We start from the raw sequence: 19,886 nt of genomic DNA on the forward strand, positions 1-19,886 counted from the left end.
GCTCATGGCCTTCTGTCTCGGCTTCCTCGTCTTCGGCTGTGGGGTGGTCACCTTGGGCCCGCGTTGCCTCTTGCTCGCCGGAGTGTTATTGGCAGCACTCTCGATCGAGCGTTGCCTCTTGGTGGCCAACATCTCCTCCACCTTGTTGGCGAATCCACCGTTTGTTGCCTTCATCTGGGGCAACTGCGCGTAGTGTTCGCGGCCCTCCTGTACCCGTTGCTCAGCGCAGGCTAGCTTGGACTTCTCCTCTTGGGAGATATCCGCCTTGCCCTGGAGCCGGCTCAGTAACTTGAGGGCCGCCTTATACTGAGCTTTTGCCTTCATCCCCTCCCTGGAACGCTTCGGCCCTTCCCTACGCAGGGAGCTGGTACCTGGTTCCGGTGAGCGGAGAAGGCTTTCCTCTTCGGTCTTGCTAATGGATAGCACGCTCTCCGGGTCCGAGTCTGCGTCGACAACGGCACCCGCGCGGCTCACCCTGCAACGCGTCGTTTTTGTGGCAGTAGTATTACAACTGACATGGCCTGCTCCCGCCATGCCCGAGGTGTGACCGCTGGCGACACGCAGAGAGGATTTTGTTTTTTTTTTTCCCCCAGTAGAACAAGTGTATTTTAGCAAATTTTCATTATCGAACCGATTATTGAAATGACTCCGTTTTAAGGTTTTTATTTACTCACTTTTTTTTTGTGTTGTGGTCCCTCGGCGAAAGCGCATTAAGAGATGCTAGCTGAGAAATTTTTGTGAGGGATCAAGACATTTTCTTTTTATACCCGATACTCAAAATGAGTATTGGGTGGACGGTTTTCTAAGGGTTAAACTACAAAGAGAGTGAGAGCGCTCTAACTGCGATTGCCCACTCGGAGAACTGCGTCGTTTCATGCTAGGGCGGCGTAACCTCGTTTCCGATCACCATGAAGAGTCTTCGTTTGCGTTTCGACGAAATCACAACGACAATTAGCAGTTGCAGCCGGCCGCGCTTAAACCCGTATTACCCATTACATTGTACTCTATACGCGATTAAGATTAAAGTTTAAGTTGATTGAAGTCCAAATGAATAAATCTCGAATTGTCTATATCGTGTAGTACATTATTAAACGCAAAGATTCCCCAGAGCATTTCTGCTCAACATTGAAATCTCGTATCGAGGATTTCACAACATTTTTGGTGGCCCATGAGGGGAACCGCGTTTAATTCGTACTATACGCATATGATTCTACCTCGTTCCGCGTTCAGTTAAATGTACAAATAAAATCATATTTTACCGGCTGCAACTGTAAACGGCAAACACAACGCAAACCAACGGTTTATCCAACAGCCGCTATCTCTCGCACGAAGCAGGGACAAAGAAGACCAGACGATAGCTCTGCGCCTGGACAGTAGCACACAACAACAACACAAGCCGACGGTTAGACAGCAGCCTCTCTCTCGTGCAAAGCAGAGACCAAGAGACCAACGAGCGTTCTGTTGCTGCACATCATCTCTAGACACAAGGCCTCAGCTCAACGCTCACAGTAGCACAGTTTCTGCTCTCCGCTCGGACAACACCAACAACAACGACTCGCAAGTTCTCTTAAGCTACGCTTTAAGCAAAGAGAAGCACTCCCGAGTACCAGAGTAAGTGTTTCGTTGTGGGTATTTTGTACAAGGTCAAAGAGAGTGCAACTAAGGGTGAGAAAGGTACATACACATATAACAGCAACATGTCAACAGCCGAGTCCCACGACCTCGAAGCCGATCCTCAGGTGGAGATCGACAATCTCAGTGTTATTCAGACAAATCTCATTGCGAGGGTTAATCAAATGGTGCGTAATTTCAGAAAGGATGGCGCAGATCGGAAAACAAAAGCTTATTTTCAAACGCGCTTACAAACTTTGCAACGGTTCTTAGGTGAATTTGAGCAAAATCATCAACGTTTGCTAATACTTCGATGTCCAAGTACGCATAGTTATGTGTCCAGCGAAGTGGCCTTTCGCTTTGATGAAGACTATACAACGGCATTCAGCATCATATCAGAGGCCTACGAAAATGTATGTCCAAGAGCAGCACCGGTACAGCAGAATCCGGAGCCAGCAAATCCATCCGTATCATCAGTGCAATTGCCCAAGCTACCTGTACCGACATTTACAGGCAAGTTTGTGGATTGGCCGGCATTTCACGATGCATTTGTTCAACTCATCCATAACAACCAGAAACTGTCCGACGTCCAAAGGTTTCATTTCCTGAAGCAAGCTCTTCCCTCGGATCGCGACGAGGATATTCAGCAGATGGCGCTTGCGGGAAATAACTATGCAACAGCTTGGAGTCTCGTCCTCAAGCGATACGACAACAAACGGCTGCAGTTTATGTACCATATGAACGGTTTGTATGACTTGCCACAGTTGACAAAGGAGCAGTCTGCTGATATAAAACATATGCTTAATGTTGCGACGGTTTGTCTCAATGCTTTCAAGAATCTAGATGTTCAGCATTGGATGGCTCATCATCTCACTTCCAGACTGCCAAGCACGACACTGCAAGCTTGGGAGCTCCATCTCGGTAGCTCTGCCGAACTTGCCACCTTTTCTCAGCTACAATCATTTCTCAACGACCGTCTCGTCAGCATCGATGTGTTCGAAAACCGAGGCCACTCCACGACGCGGACACCTGTGCCGCAGCCTGTCAATCAAAGGCACCCGAAGAAGTCAGTTGGCAACGTAACATACAAGGGCAACAGTTTCCACGCCAAGACTGCGGTTGCCGAACACACTCGCTGCCCTCACTGTAGCGACAGTCACAATCTTCGGCATTGCCCGGACCTTTTGTCCAAGGACTGCTTTGCAAGGAAAGCCATCGTCGATCATGCAAAGGCATGCCTCAACTGTCTGAGCCGTTCCCATGCACTTTCAAAATGTACCAGTAAAAGGAACTGCACGCAGTGTGGTCAAAGACACCATACACTGCTGCACTTCCCAACTCCTGCTCAGGTGGCAACACAGCCTCACGCAGCCTCCCATAGCGCTCGTTCCGGTAACTCTTGGCAGTATACAACGAGCGACTCATCTGGCAGGGCTACACCTACGCAACTCTACGCTAGGACCCCACTTCCTACTCAGAGCACTGCACAGCCTCTCCCAGTTGTTCCCAACACTAGTTCCGGTGGTCATCCACAGTCTGCAGCGACCGACTCGTCTGTGAGAACACACTCTGCGCAACTAGTCTCCGCTACGGCAACGCATCACGAACCCAGCACTGTCCTTCTGGCCACTGCCCTGGTCACAATCCACAACCCCCACACTGGTCAATCAGCGGTGGTACGTGCGTTAGTGGATTCAGGCTCGGAAGGAACCCTCATTACAGAGCACACAGTGCAGGCTCTCAACCTCAAGCGGCATCCAATTTCGGCAGAAATTGCTGGAGTTGGGACCACCTCCAAGAACAGGTGTACCTACACTACAGAATTGGCATTAAGTTCTTGTACTTCGCAGTTTTGTACTACCATTGATACTGCGTTTATACTTAAAACGCTTACATCGCAATTACCTTCAAAATCCATCAAATTGCAGCAATGTCCTCATTTGAACGGAATAGAACTCGCCGATCCCAGGTTTTACAAATCACAACGGATTGATCTTCTGCTGGGAGCGGACGTAATCCCACAGATCCTGCTTTCAGATATCCGCAGAGGAACGGAGAACCAACCAATTGCACAGCACACCCAGCTGGGCTGGATAGTCTTTGGTCGAGCCACTTCCACACGCTCACACGCTGTCACCATTAGATGTCACCACAACAGGCTAGAGAATCTCGTCCAGAAATTCTTCGAAATGGAGCATCTCGGTTCTGCAAAACAGCTCACACCAGAAGAGCGATGGTGCGAGGAGCATTTTAAACGAACTCACATCCGTCAACGAAACGGCAAGTATTTGGTACGGTTACCACTTAAGCGTTTGTTTGACCCTTCGCAGGTGCTAGGCAAATCACGTCAAATCGCGATTAATCGATTCCAAATGCTTCAACGAAGATTCCAAAGGCAGCCGGAGCTGCAAGCCAAATATTCGGAAGTCATGAAGGAGTACTTTCAACTAGGCCAGGTGACCAAAGTAACAACCAAGGAGCAGCAGCATTGCATCATTAGCAAGGAGAATGGAATCGAGTCCACATGTTGCACCTTGCCTCATCACGCAGTATTTAAAGAGGAAAGTGTCACTACTAAGGTTAGAGTAGTATATGACGCCTCCTGTAAAACGTCAAACGGAAAATCGCTCAATGACGTCCTATGCACCGGACCAGCGCTCCAAAACGATCTAGCCGGCGTGGTCCTGAATTGGCGTTTCCATCGTTTTGTTTTTGCTGCCGACATTCAGAAGATGTATAGATGCATTGACATGAATGCAGAGGATTCGCAATATCAACGCATCTTTTGGCATGACGAACACAACCAAGTAGCTGAGTATTATCTCAACACAGTTACGTTTGGAACCGCTTCAGCTCCTTACACAGCCATTCGCGTCATACATCAACTGGCGCAGGATGAACGAGACCGATACCCACTCGCGGAAAGGGTCCTTCGACACGAAATATACGTGGACGACGTACAAAGCGGAGCTTCCACTCGCGAAGGAGCATTAGAAATTCAAAATCAATTGATCGGAGCCTTACGATCAGCAGGAATGGAGCTTCGAAAGTGGTCTGCGAATGACGCTTCTCTGCTACAAGACATACCTCCAGACCATTTATCTCATAAGACATTATTAGAGTTTGAGTACCAAGATCCCGTTAAAACCTTAGGCCTCTATTGGCATCCACATCAAGACTATTTTGGGTTCAAGATAAATTTTGAAATCAGTCACGCACATACTAAACGTTCTTTACTTTCCACAGTCGCCCGACTGTACGACCCATTAGGTTTCATCACGCCCTGTGTCATGACCGCGAAGGCGATACTCAAGGACTCATGGATGGCCCGCATCAAACGCAACGATGGCAGCCTAGCACAACTGGACTGGGATGAACCGCTGCCAACCGAACTGCTTGATAGATGGCAGGGATTCATACAGAACTTGCCATATGTCGAGCAAATTCAAGTACCACGATGGCTGCGCTTCAACATCCACGAGCTTGCGTCATTACAGCTACATGTTTTCTGCGATGGATCATCACTGGCGTATGCAGCATGTGCATATATTCGTGCAGAGCTACCAAACGGAATGATTCAAACTCATTTGCTAGCTGCACGCAGTCGAGTCACACCCACGAAACCGATTACAATTCCACGAGTCGAACTTTCGGGTGCGCTACTGGCAGTTAAACTGGCAAAATGGATCCGGGACCAACTTCGCACTGCAGGACCACCTATGGCAACCTTCTATTGGTCAGATGCTACTATCGTTTTGTTTTGGATAAATGGAGATCCCCACCGATGGCAAACCTTTGTGTCAAATCGCGTTGGACAGATTTTGGAGCATAGTACATCAACTCAGTGGAGACATGTACCTACTGCGGTAAACCCAGCGGACTGCGCAACTCGTGGCTTAACACCACAAGAGTTAGCAGTACATCCATTATGGTGGTCTGGACCATCATGGCTACAGCAGCCGGAAAGCCAATGGCCAGCAAACGGAGTTCCCAGTCAGGACATCGACAGGACTATAATCGAGGAGAAACCGTCAGTTTTGTTCCAAAATGCTGTGCAAGTCTCGGAGGCTCCAGAAGCCTTCATCCAAAACTCGTCCTCATACGACAGGTTAATATCAGTCATGGCATATGTTCTACGGTTTATACATAACATTCAAGCCAAAGGGGACAAACTGTCTGGACCACTGAGTGTGCAGGAGCTCGACAACGCTTTAATTCATCTCGTTCGCAGCATTCAACAGGAGGTCTACGCGACAGAGATATTGAGGTTGAAGGTGTAGCAAGGTAATAATTAGTGAGGCATTCAACTAGTATTTAAAATAGCATACAGCGCGCATTGGTATTTACCGCACCATCGATACACTCGGTGGGAAATACCAATAGTGAGATATCGGATAAGAAACATCGAGAAGAGAGTGAGGGCACTTTGTAAATGGCGATTGTGAGAGACGGACGCGCAGCTAATAAAAAAGAGTTACATTAAATCACCGGGTTTGTGTGTTTATACCTATACAGTTCACTCACGCACCGATATTGGTCACTACAATTCCCGGGTTAGACGGCCTACAATTTCAGAAGTGGGATACGATCAATCGCCGCCAGTGAAAAATAGCGAAAATTTTTATTATCTCGTCCGTCGAAGACGCCATCGCTGAAAAAAAACATGTCGGACTTGGTCGGCACGGAGGAGTTCTCGGCCGCCCAGCTGCGCGAATGGCTGGAGTCCCTCAATCTACCAAAAGGTGGAAGCAAAGCTGCCATGGCAGCGAGACTTAACGAAATACCAGTAGAGCTGCGGGGACAGGGACCACCGGCAGCCGAAACATGCGAGAACGAGAGGGAAGATGAGGCGGCCGCAGATCAAGACTCGACGAAGAGCGAACGCAAAGAGAAGAACGAAAAAGCACCGCAAGCGCCTGGGCACAACAACAACCATGGCGAATATCGAGCAGAGGTTGAAATGTTAAAACTGCAAATCGAGCTGCTGAAGCTGCAGAGCGAGAGGGAGAAGGAAGGGAGAGGAGAGAACACAACACCAGCCGCCAGCAATGACGCTGGCGTCATGTTGCTAAATGCCGCCAAAGACATGTTGCCAACATATCATGGCAACATTTCTGGAAACAACGATGACGTCACAACTTGGATCGCGCAGTTTAAGGCCGTCGCAAAAGTGAACAAACTGAAGGATGAGAAGCTACTAATGCTGCTAATGTCGAAGCTTAAGGACAAAGCATTGGTGTGGCTGCATTCGAGTCCGGAGCACATGTCGCTGCCAATCGATCAATTGTTGAACGTCATGGAAGACACTTTCCATCCCAAGGAAAGCAAACTGTTGCTCCGTCGCAAGTTCGAGTCCCGTTCATGGGCACGTGGCGAGGAGTTCTCGATGTACTTCAACGCCAAAGTGTCGCTGGCATCCCGCATAGTCATTGACGACGAGGAGTTTATTGACGGAGTCATCGAAGGTATCCCAGATGTAGGCCTGCGTAGGCAAGCCCACATGCAGTGCTTTGGCGCTCCATATCAACTACTCAAGGCGTTCGAGAAGATCATGCTGCCAAAGAAGTACGGTTCAACTGAAGGGGCAAACACTGGAGCCTCGCCAACACCCATTCGCTGCTACAACTGCAACTCTTTGGGCCACGTGGCAGGGGAGTGCCGCAAGCCCAAGCGCGAAAGAGGAGCGTGCTACGGATGCGGCAGCATGAGTCACCAGGTGTCACACTGTGACGAAAAGAAGTACAAGGTACATAACGATTATATATACAAATTTAATATATACATTAGCAATTACAATAACAAATGCTTGTCCTTAGATTGCCTCATCGACTCAGGGAGCCCAATAAGTTTTATGAAGTTATCGTGTCTAGAGCACCAGTCGGAAAATAACCTAAATAAAGTGGAAGAGCGCTCACGATTAAGTTCGAACGAAATCAAAGAAGATGATTTAAGTTTATATAAGTTTAACAAAGACAAGAAAAACAGAGAAATTGAATTTATTTTGAATAAAAATGCGGATTACGCTTATGTTGGACTAAGTAATAGCAAACTTAACATCTTTGGTAAAATACCCAGTTTTGTAATTATTAACAAAAATCGAATCAACTTTGAATTACTAGTAGTGGCAGACGAGTCGATGGGCTATGAGGCTGTGTTAGGTAGGGATTTTATGAATTTATGCAAATTTAAAATTGTAAGTGACATTTGCAAGGAGAAGGAGAGTGAGACAAAAAACGAGTGTGAAATAAAAAATGAGTGTTTAGAAAAAAATGAGTGTTTAGAAGAAAATGAGTGTTTAGGAGAAAATGAGTGTTTAGAAGAAAATGAGTGTTTAGGAGAAAATGAGTGTTTAGAAGAAAATGAGTGTTTAGGAGAAAATGAGTGTTTAGAAAAAAATGAGTGGAAAATAGAGAATGAGTGTTTAGGAGAATATGAATGTGAAGTTAAAGATGAGGGTGATAAAGAGAATAAGCATGAAGTAGAAAGTGGAGGCAAGGTAGAAAATGAGTGTTCTGCAATGGTTGAGTGTCTGGAAGACAGCGATACCTGCGAGAGCGTAAAAACCAATTTCAACGAACTACCAAGCCAGTATCGAGACAAAGAAAACGACTGGGAGTTGAAAGTAGGGACAGATTGTAGCCAAGAACTCGCAGGACGACTTAAATACATGTTTAGGACAGCGTATGTAAACGCAGAAAGACCAAACTTACCACAAACCAAGTGGGAAATGAAGTTGAATTTCGAACACGAAAAACCGTTTCATTGCCCACCTAGAAGACTGTCGTATAGCGAAAAAGCCCAAGTACAGAAAATGATAGACGAATACACAGAAAAAGGTTACATCAGAACCAGTGAGTCAGAATACGTTTCGCCTATAGTACTGGTAAAAAAGAATTCGGGAGAGTTGAGACTGTGCGTCGATTATCGCACACTTAATAAAGGTATGATAAAGGACAATTACCCAACACCTCTGATAGACGACCTACTAGATAAACTGTCAGGGAAAAGACTTTTCACCAAGTTAGACCTGAAGAATGGATACTTCCACGTATTTATGCATAAAGATTCAGTTAAATACACATCGTTCACGACCCCCATGGGACAATACGAATGGTTGAGGATGCCGTTCGGGTTACGAAATGCATCGGCGGTGTTTCAAAGATTCACAAACAACATTTTTGCAGATATGGTAAAGGAAGACAAAGTTATAATATACATGGACGATATTATGGTAGCAACAAAAGATAGTGATAGTCACATGGAAATTTTACAAGAAGTGATGAGACGATTGGTAGAGAATAAACTTGAATTAAGGATTGATAAATGCGAATTCTTACAGTCAGAAGTTAAGTACCTGGGCTATTCCATATCGGGTAACGGAATTAAACCAGATACGAAGGGATTACAGGCAGTAAAAGGGTTCCCAGTCCCCACGAAAACGAACGAAGTGCAGAGTTTCTTAGGGTTATGTTCTTACTTTAGACGGTTCGTAAAAGATTTTTCTACGAAAGCTAAGCCCCTTTATGATTTGGTCAAAAAAGACAGGAAGTTTGAATTCGGTATCGTAGAACTAGAATGTTTCGAACAACTCAAAAGTAATTTGTTGGAAGCACCGATCTTGGCACTTTACAATCCCAGAGATCCGACAGAATTACATTGCGATGCAAGTTCGTTAGGTTTCGGGTCAATTCTAATGCAGAAGAAGGGTGATGGCAGAATGCACCCGGTGTTTTATTTCTCCAAGCGGACAACAATTACCGAAGCAAAATACCACAGCTTTGAACTGGAGACACTAGCGATAATTTATGCACTACAACGGTTTAGAGTATACGTGCAAGGCATACCCTTCAAAATAGTGACAGACTGCAACGCGCTAACTATGACTCTAAACAAAAAAGAACTCAATCCACGCATTGCCCGCTGGGCGTTAGAGTTACAAAATTATGACTACAAGTTAGAACACAGGTCAGGAAGTAGAATGCAACACGTAGATGCGCTAAGCAGAGCCGTTCAGATACTCACGGTAGACACAAACACCTTTGAAGAAAATTTAATTATATGCCAAAACAGAGATAACAAACTGATGGAGCTGAGAGAAACGTTACAGAAATCAGAACACAAACATTATGAGATGAGAAACGGAATAATATACAGGAAAAAAGATAACAATACTATCCTATTCTGCGTACCCGAGGAAATGGAAGGCCACGTACTCTATAAGTACCACGATGAACTAGGGCACGTCGGTATAGACAAGATGACCGACGCTATATCGAAAAGCTACTGGATCTCAAACGTAAGGTATAAAGCCAAGCGACACATTGAAAACTGTCTAAAATGCATAGCGTACTCAGCAAAACACGGAAAAGAGGAAGGGTTTTTACACAACATACCAAAAGGGTCAGGACCATTCGAGGTAGTACATATCGACCATTTCGGGCCAGTCGACAAAGGCAGGGCCAACAAACATGTTTTAGTAGTAATAGACGCGTTCACCAAATTCGTAAGACTTTATACGACCAAAACCACTAGCACAAAGGAAGCAGTAATTGCAATGAAAGATTATTTCCGAGCTTACAGTAGACCCAGATGCATTGTGTCAGACAGAGGAAGCTGTTTCACGTCAAAAGAGTTTGAAGAATTCTTAGAACAGAGCAATGTTAAACACGTAAAGATAGCAACAGGGTCGCCACAGGCCAACGGGCAGGTAGAAAGGGTGAACAGAAGTTTGGGACCCATGATTGCAAAGCTTGTTGACCCGGAAAAAGGATTACATTGGGATATGGTAGTGGAAACAGTAGAACACGCGATGAACAACACAATTCAAAGAACAATTAGTGAACACCCGAGCAGAATGTTGTTTGGGGTCGTACAAAAAGGAAAGGTTTCAGATTTACTAAAAGATCATCTAGACGAACTAACCGAACAGCGGGCAACAAGGGATATAGAAAAGATTAGAGCAGTAGCAGGCACTCATCAGGAAAAAATACAGTCTTATAACAAACAAGCAACAAATTCAAAGCGAAGGGAGCCACACGTGTACGTAGATAATGATCTAGTTATGGTGAGAAATTTCGACACTCATACAGGGGTGTCTAAAAAGCTTATCCCGAAGTTCAAAGGACCTTATAAGATATCAAAGGTGTTAAAAAATGATAGGTATTTGCTAGAAGATGTAGAGGGGTTTCAACAATCAAGGATCCCGTATAAAGGAGTTTGGGCGGTGGCAAATATGAAGCCGTGGATTGAAAATGGTAATAATGCAAATGTCACAGGGAATCAAAATGAAGAAAATGATTGTAACACGTAAACTTAGAATATTAAGAGTAAACCACACCCAACTGTAATAAATCAACCTATCTAGAAACTAAATTAAATGTAAGGAGTTCAGGAGCACTCCGGTCAGGATGGCCGAATTGTAGCAAGGTAATAATTAGTGAGGCATTCAACTAGTATTTAAAATAGCATACAGCGCGCATTGGTATTTACCGCACCATCGATACACTCGGTGGGAAATATCGGATAAGAAACATCGAGAAGAGAGTGAGGGCACTTTGTAAATGGCGATTGTGAGAGACGGACGCGCAGCTAATAAAAAAGAGTTACATTAAATCACCGGGTTTGTGTGTTTATACCTATACAGTTCACTCACGCACCGATATTGGTCACTACAATTCCCGGGTTAGACGGCCTACAAAGGGAAACAAGGCACTATCGGGCACACACAAGTTGTGTCAATTATCCCCATTTCTAGATGACCAACAAATTCTACGAGTCAGAGGTCGACTGCGAAATGCAATGCACCTTCCGATAAGCCAGCGACAACCAATGATCATTCCCAATCATCATCATTTTACCGATCTCGTCGTGCGTAATGCCCACCGTCTCGCACTCCACGGCGGCACCGAATTAACGCTGGCCACTATTCGACACAAATTCTGGATAGTCAACGGAAAACAAACTGTCAAACGCATTCTTCGACAATGCGTCCGATGTTTTCGTCACCGACCGAAACCAGCAGCACAATTGATGGCCGATCTTCCCCTACATAGAGTCAATCCGCCAACTCGTGCATTCATCGCCACCGGAGTGGACTATACAGGCGCGTTCGAAATTCAAGCATCCAGATTCCGTGGACACACAAACTACAAGGCGTATATCGCAGTTTTCATCTGTTTGGCTACAAAGGCAATTCATCTTGAAGCGGTCACGGGCTTAACCACCGAACACTTTCTCATGGCCCTACAACGTTTCATCGCGCGTCGGGGCTACTGTCAACACATGTATAGCGACTGCGGCACGAACTTCATTGGTGCCGACCGGGCTCTTCAAACCTGGCAAATACATTACACAACTGTAATACCTGCTTTAGCGGCCCGAAACGTCCAATGGCATTTTAATCCCCCGCATAGTCCTAATTTCGGAGGCCTTTGGGAGGCAAATGTAAAGTCTGTCAAAACACATCTCTATCGAGCCTTTTCAGGATATAAAATGACCTACGAACAACTTGCTACCGTGCTAACACAAATTGAAGCCTGTTTAAATTCCAGGCCATTATGTCCACTAAGCGCGGAGCCGGAGGACCTAGCTGTCCTCACCCCGGCACATTTTCTTATTGGAGATTCATTATTAGCACCGCCGGATGTAACGACAAGGGATGTTCCACTCACAGTCCAATTTCTGGAAGGACAGAAAAGGATCCGGCAATTTTGGAAACGTTGGAGTTCGGATTGGCTATCACATCTTCAAGCCCGTCCAAAGTGGCGACATGAAACCGACAATCTACAAGTCAGCGATCTAGTAATTGTCAAGGATGACCGACTGCCACCCAACGAGTGGAAACTGGGAAGGATAATAGAAGTTCACCCTGGAGCTGACAGTTTAGTCAGAGTCGCAACTGTTAAAACAGCATCAGGCGTATACAAACGATCGGTCTCTAAACTATGTCGGCTACCGTTGCCACAGACCTCAGAATAATCCTACCACCGTTGCTAGCTCTATTCGACCATACATGTACCATAACGAACACTTTATTTATTCACAGAGCATTCACATGTGACATCCTTTGGTTTCTAATACTGGTCCCAGTATTGGGGGCGGCATGGACGGTTTTCTAAGGGTTAAACTACAAAGAGAGTGAGAGCGCTCTAACTGCGATTGCCCACTCGGAGAACTGCGTCGTTTCATGCTAGGGCGGCGTAACCTCGTTTCCGATCACCATGAAGAGTCTTCGTTTGCGTTTCGACGAAATCACAACGACAATTAGCAGTTGCAGCCGGCCGCGCTTAAACCCGTAGTACCCATTACATTGTACTCTATACGCGATTAAGATTAAAGTTTAAGTTGATTGAAGTCCAAATGAATAAATCTCGAATTGTCTATATCGTGTAGTACATTATTAAACGCAAAGATTCCCCAGAGCATTTCTGCTCAACATTGAAATCTCGTATCGAGGATTTCACAACATTGGGGTATATTAGATTTGTGGTAAAAGTGGATGTGTGTAACGTCCAGAAGGAATCGTTTCCGACCCCATAAAGTATATATATTCTTGATCAGCATCAATAGCCGAGTCGATTGAGCCATGTCTGTCTGTCCGTCTGTCCGTCCGTCCGTCTGTCCGTCTGTCCGTCCCCTTCAGCGCGTAGTGCTCAAAGACTATAAGAGCGAGAGCAACGATGTTTTGTATCCGGACTTCTGTGATATGTCACTGCTACAAGAATATTTCAAAACTTTGCCCCGCCCACTTCCGCCCCCACAAAGGGCGAAAATCTGTGGCATCCACAATTTCGACGATACGAGAAAACTAAAAATCAGAATCATAGAAGATGACTATATCTTCTAGAGTGCAAAATCTGAACCAGATCGTATAATTATTATAGCCAGAATCAAGAAAACAATTTCATTCTTTCTCGCTCTGTCTCTCTCTAAAACACAGGTTTCATGGTCGGTTTTGCCAATTGCAAAATATGAGTTCAAGGATCTCAGAACCTATAAGAGCCAGAGCAACCAAATTTGGTATCCACACTCCTGTGATATGGGACCTTGACCATTTTGTGTCAAAATTTCGCCACACCCCCTTCCGCCCCCGCAAAGGACGATAATCTGAGGCATCCACAAATCTCAGAGACTATTAAGGCTAGAGTAACCAAGTTTGGTACACACACTCCTTTAAGATGTCACTATAAAACGTATATCTCAAAATTTCGCCCCATCCCCTTCCGCCCCTACAAAGAACGAAAATCTGTTGCATCCACAATATTGCAGATTCGAGAAAACTAAAAACGCAGAATCATAGATAATGACCATATCTATCAGATTGCTGAATCTGGATCAGATCAGATAATTTTTATAGCCAAGAGGAACAAATCAATTTGCACTGGCTACGAGGCGCCCGACGTCACGCTCAGACTGATTTTCTGTCTCTCTCGCACGCACTCTTTGTCGTGTCGTTTAATATTAGCGGCGTCTGCCGGAAGAGAGCCATACTGACTTAGTATCGGGTGTAACTGTAGAGTTGCGGTCTCCGCAGCAACTCACAACGTTCCCCCTCGTTATAATTATACCCGATACTCAAAATGAGTATTGGGGTATATTAGATTTGTGGTAAAAGTGGATGTGTGTAACGCCAAAAGGAATCGTTTCCGACCCCATAAAGTATATATATTCTTGATCAGCATCAATAGCCGAGTCGATTGACCCATGTCTGTCTGTCCGTCTGTCCGTCCCCTTCAGCGCCTAGTGCTCAAAGACTTCTGTGATATGTCACTGCTACAAAAATATTTCAAAACTTCGCCCCGCCCACTTCCGCCCCCACAAAGGACGAAAATCTGTGGCATCCACATTTTTAAAGATACGATAAAACCAAAAACGCAGAATCGTAGAGGATAACTATATGTTTTAGAATGTAAGATCTCAACCAGATCGTATAATTATTATAGCCAGAATCAAGAAAACAATTTCATTCTTTCTCGCTCTGTCTCTCTCTAACAAACAGGTTTCATGGTCGGTTTTGCCAATTGAAAAATATGAGTTCAAGGATCTCAGAACCTATAAGAGCCAGAGCAACCAAATTTGGTATCAACACTCCTGTGATATCGGACCTTGACCGTATCGTGTCCAAATTTCGCCACACCCCCTTCCGCCCCCGCAAAGGACGAAAAACTAGGGCATCCACAAATCTCAGAGACTATTAAGGCTAGAGTAACCAAATTTGGTACACACACTCCTTTAAGATGTCACTAATAAACGTATATCTCAAAATTTCGCCCCACCCCCTTTCGCCCACACAAAGAACGAAAGTCTGTTGCATCCACAATATTGCAGATTCGAGAAAACTAAAAACGCAGAATCATAGATAATGACCATATCTATCAGATTGCTGAATCTGGATCAGATCAGATAATTTTTATAGCCAAAAGGAACAAATCAATTTGCACTGGCTACGCAGCGCCCGACGTCACGCTCAGACTGATTTTCTGTCTCTCTCGCACGCACTCTTTGTCGTGTGGTTCAATATTAGCGGCGTCTGCCGCAGGAGAGCCATACTGACTTAGTATCGGGTGTAACTGTAGAGTTGCGGTCTCCGCAGCAACTCACAACGTTCCCCCTCGTTGTACCTACATATGTACATAAGTAAACTGACACTTGCACTCACACTTTCCCTAAGAAAGCAAAACGAAATCCCCTTTACCCCTTACAGTTGAATTAATAGGTAGGTTTTTTTCTTTAGCTTATTCTAATTTCATTATTTTACTCTACTTCGATTTCCTATTTTTTTTCTCTTTTCCCATCCACTCGCACACTCTCCCCTTCCTCGTGCGACCGAGAATTCGAGCTGATCCCGCTACTTTTCCGCTATCGCGCTCTGGCGTTTCTGGCCGGTCTCATGGATAGTCGGATAGAGTGGGGATGGGGTAGGAAGAGATCGGTTCACGAGATGAAGCATTAGAAACAAAGGCAAAACGAGGGGGAACGTTGTGAGTTGCTGCGCACACTGCAACTCTACAGTTATACCCGATACTAAGTCAGTATGGCTCTCCTCCGGCAGACGCCGCTAATATTAAACGACACGACAAAGAGTGCGTGCGAGAGAGACAGAAAATCAGTCTGAGCGTGACGTCGGGCGCTGCGTAGCCAGTGCAAATTGATTTGTTCCTCTTGGCTATAAAAATTATCTGATCTGATCCAGATTCAGCAATCTGATAGATATGGTCGTTATCTATGATTCTGCGTTTTTAGTTTTCTCGAATCTGCAATATTGTGGATGCAACAGACTTTCGTTCTTTGTGTGGGCGGAAGGGGGTGGGGCGAAATTTTGAGATATACGTTTTATAGTGAGATCTAACAGGAGTTAAAAGTCTCTGAGATTTGTGGATGTCCCAGATTTTCGTCCTTTGCGGGGGCGGAAGGGGGTGTTGCGAAATTTTGACACAAAATGGCCAAGGTCCGATATCACAGGAGTGTGGATACCAAATTTGGTTGCTCTAGCTCTTATGGGTTCTGAGATCCTTGAACTCATATTTTGCAATTGGCAAAACCGACCATAAAACCTGTGTGTTAGAGAGAGACTGGGCGAGAAAGAATGAAATTGTTTTCTTGATTCTGGCTATAATAATTATACGATCTGGTTCAGATCTTGCACTCTTAAAGATATAGTCATCTTCTAGTATTCTGCGTTTTTAGTTTTCTCGTATCGTCGAGATTGTGGATGCCACAGATTTTCGCCCTTTGTGGGGGCGGAAGTGGGCGCGGCAAAGTTTTGAAATATTCTTGTAGCAGTGACATATCACAGAAGTCTGGATCCAAAACATCGTTGCTCTAGCTCTTATAGTCTTTGAGCACTACGCGCTGAAGGGGACGGACAGACGGACAGACGGACGGACGGACAGACGGACAGACAGACATGGCTCAATCGACTCGGCTATTGATGCTGATCAAGAATATATATACTTTATGGGGTCGGAAACGATTCCTTCTGGACGTTACACACATCCACTTTTACCACAAATCTAATATACCCCAATACTCATTTTGAGTATCGGGTATAAAAATGCATGGGCATAGACACGGTCCATGATCGCAAACAAAATTGAATTTTTTGGCAGCGCAAGCGTTGATTTCCACTGCTGACTTCAACAGTAATCGCTCTCTCCTTATGCGTTACTGTCCGAACGCTGGCTGCTGGTGAGCGCGGTGAGAAGGAATAAATGAACGTCTCTTCCAGAAAGCTCTCTTCATCTCGTGTCGAGGCGGCGTAAGAGAAGTATAAATGTAGAGTGTTCTCTTAAGAGATTGCTTATAGGAATTTATAGTGCTCGAGAATCGAGGTGTTTTTCGCATAGGCCAGTAGTTTCTTGGAGGCATCTTCCAGTGATGCCATTAATGGTGCGCCCAGGTATTTTCTCCTTGCCCATAGGAGAGCCGGACAGTTTTGGATGAGATGTTTCAGGGTTTCGATTACCCCAGGTTCGTCACATTTCCTACGACTGTCTCTGTTGGCGATGCCTAGCTTTGTTGCATGTGCCGCACGCAGCCACGCAGTGACCTGTTAGTATACCCATTAACAATCTGCAGTCCTTTCGTGGTAGGTGCAGTAGGTAGTGGCTGAGTTTCTCATTGCGTTCTTTGCACATGATTTCGAGGTTCTGGCCTGCATCTCTTATTCGCTTTGTAGCGTTCTAAGGGATACAGGCACATTCTCGGTACTCTCATTCGGCAGCCCGACGCCTTCCTTAGCCAGGACGTCCGCCGGCTCGTTTCCTTCGATGCCTTGGTGGCTGGGAACCCAGTAGATCCGCACTGACTTTGTCGTGCTTAGGGTGTCTAGTGCCACCCTGCTCGCCAAGACACTTCTGGAACTGACCGCGGACGATTGCATGGATCTTATTGCCGCTTGGCTGACGACGAATAGGTGGGCCGCATCGTGCGCTCTTTAAGCTGAGCGACCTCTGCTGCTGCTTTCCTGATGGCGAAAACTTCCGCCTGAAATATTCTGCATCGGTTCGGTAGCTTATACGACAGCCCTATCTCAGGGTCTGTGCAGTTTAAGCCCGCTCCTACTCCTCCGTCCGTCTTGGATCCGTCTGTGTATATGTTGAGGTGCTCAGCTTGGTCCCTTCCCTTTTTCCAGTCTTCAGGTCCCAAAGATGTGGTTGTTTTGACGTCAAGCCAAGTTTGGGGGGTCATGTAATCAGTTGATCTGGTCATTTCCCTGCCGATTGAACTATGCCCGTATCCTTGTGGCGACATATTTCCTGATGCGATTAGGCACTGTGATGCCTTTCCCGCAATCAGGCGAGTCAATGGTAGCAAGTACCGAGTGTAGTGCCGTCTCCACCGGTTTCCCTTTGGTATAGACATGTTGGTTGGATGACATCAGTCATAAGCTACTTCATTTCTGATGTGTAAGTCCAACAACTTTTCCAGTGTTTTCAGTAAGGCTTATCGGTCTGTAAACCTTGGGACTCACATCCCTCCATTGAATAGGGACATAGCCCATAACTAGAAATGCTGAGTATACTGCGGAAAGCCATGGGGTAATAGCCCCTTTAGTAACCTTCATCGTGGCTGGGATAACCCGTCCAGTCCGGTTTCATGCCCGCAAAGGAGTCTATCGCCAAGTGGATTTTCTTAATGGTTAACAGATCTGTTAGGGGGTTTTGTTCCTCGGTTGCTAGGTCCTGATGCTTGTAAAGTGAAACCACAGTGTAGGCTAGATGGTCCTCTCGGCTTGGACCGGCACGCTGTGAATTTTCCGGCTACTGGCTTGTCGGCCACGAGTGTGGTGTTCTTTTATTCTTGCTCCTAAGCTGAGGCATACCCTATTATTATCTTAAATTTATGCGTGTCAATAAGCCATTTAAAACCGGACGGAAAGCACAACACCTAAAACGAAAGCTGCACTTGGGAACGGACAACAAAAAGAATTCCTCAGCTGTTCATTAGGAGTAATGCTCGCTCACATGCTTTGATTCAAGACCCCTTCTATTTAAACATTATAAACATTTATTAATTGCCTATGACTAATAATTTAGGTCTCCTATAATTCAGAGTATTCATAAGTTTTGCCCTTCCCCGAGTGTTAGCTACGAATTAATTTTAAATAAGTAGAGTAAAGTAAAGTAAATAAGTAAAGAGGCTGAGGCTTTTTTTTCCCCCATTTAATTGCTCGTATTTACAACTTATTTTATACTTAAAGCAAACTATATTAGAAGTTAGGCTATGCAAGCCCAACATGTGTGGTACGGCCGAGAAGCAATGCTTCACACATGTGCAGGCTTCGTTTAGTCTAACTGGACTCTTGTCTGGTGCTCAACAGCGCGCAGTTCCCTCATAATGGTCGCCGCGAAGTAGCTCGTCGCCTCCCAGTTTTCCGGGAACAGGAGCATGCACGGCACCAAGTTCTGCTTGACTACGGCCCCACCCATCGCTTCTTCTAGCCGCTGGCGCTGCGCTGCGAACCTGCCACACGAAAATATTGCATGTTCGGCATCCTCCTCCACGTAGTGCCCGCACCAAGAGCATTCTGCGGAGTCCGCATGCCCGAAGCGACGAAGGTAGCTTCGGAAGCAGCCGTGACCACTGAGGAGCTGAGTCAGGTAAAAGTTGACCTGCCCATGCTTCCTGTTTACCCACGCGTCGATGGACGGGATAAGCTGGTGGGTCCAACGCCCCTTAGTGGTCGCGTCCCAGCGCTGTTGCCACCTTCTGAGGCTCTCCTGTTTGCATGCCATGCGTACCTGCCTTTTCGCAGGCACGTCCATTCCTCTGCGATGTGTTTCCAGGTAGTAGGTGGACCGTTTCTCCGCCAGGAATTCCAGGGGTGCTATGCCCGCGATCACGTGTGCTGCCTCGTCCGAGACCGTTCGGAAGGCACTGGTGATCCGAATCGAAGAGAGGCGGTGCGTGGCTGCCAGACCCCGTGCGTAGCTCGCTGTTTGAAGGGCCTTTGCCCAGATTGGCGCCGCATAAAGCATCACCGATCTCGTGACACTCGCTAGCAGTTGTCGCCGCCATTGCTTTGTTCCTCGGGTGTTCAGCATTAGCCTCGAGAGCGCACCGTTGGTGGTCGCCGCCTTCGTGCCCATGTAGGCCAAGTGCTCCCGAAAGCAGAGACGTGTGTCCACCAGGACACCAAGGTATTTGATAGCGCGCTTAGACGAAACCAGGGTACCTGCCACTGAGATGTTGGCCGTCTCGACTTTCTTCCGGCTGGATACCAGCACTGCCTCTGTTTTGTGGGGTGCGAGTTCGAGCCCGACCAGGTCCAGCCA

General features: G+C 46.1%; 1 protein-coding gene across 1 annotated transcript; it reads left to right on the top strand.

Moving 5' to 3' along the window:
• Positions 1–5,891: 5,891 nt before the first annotated feature.
• On the top strand, positions 5,892–7,665 carry LOC117188405. Its single transcript, XM_033392241.1, has 2 exons — positions 5,892–7,357; positions 7,428–7,665. Exons 1-2 carry the CDS (start codon positions 6,275–6,277, stop codon positions 7,455–7,457), a joined length of 1,113 nt encoding a protein of 370 aa, XP_033248132.1. The 5' UTR covers positions 5,892–6,274; the 3' UTR covers positions 7,458–7,665.
• The last annotated feature ends 12,221 nt before the right edge of the window (positions 7,666–19,886 follow it).

Source organism: Drosophila miranda, chromosome XL (assembly GCF_003369915.1).
Source record: "Drosophila miranda strain MSH22 chromosome XL, D.miranda_PacBio2.1, whole genome shotgun sequence".
Lineage (NCBI taxonomy): Eukaryota > Metazoa > Arthropoda > Insecta > Diptera > Drosophilidae > Drosophila > Drosophila miranda.

Excerpts from the sequence above, each read along its gene's own strand:
- LOC117188405 (XM_033392241.1), top strand. The coding sequence starts at position 6,275 with ATGTCGGACTTGGTCGGCACGGAGGAGTTCTCGGCCGCCCAGCTGCGC. Across the intron at positions 7,358-7,427 it reads GTGACGAAAAGAAGTACAAG|ATTGCCTCATCGACTCAGGG; the intron begins GTACATAACGAT and ends GCTTGTCCTTAG.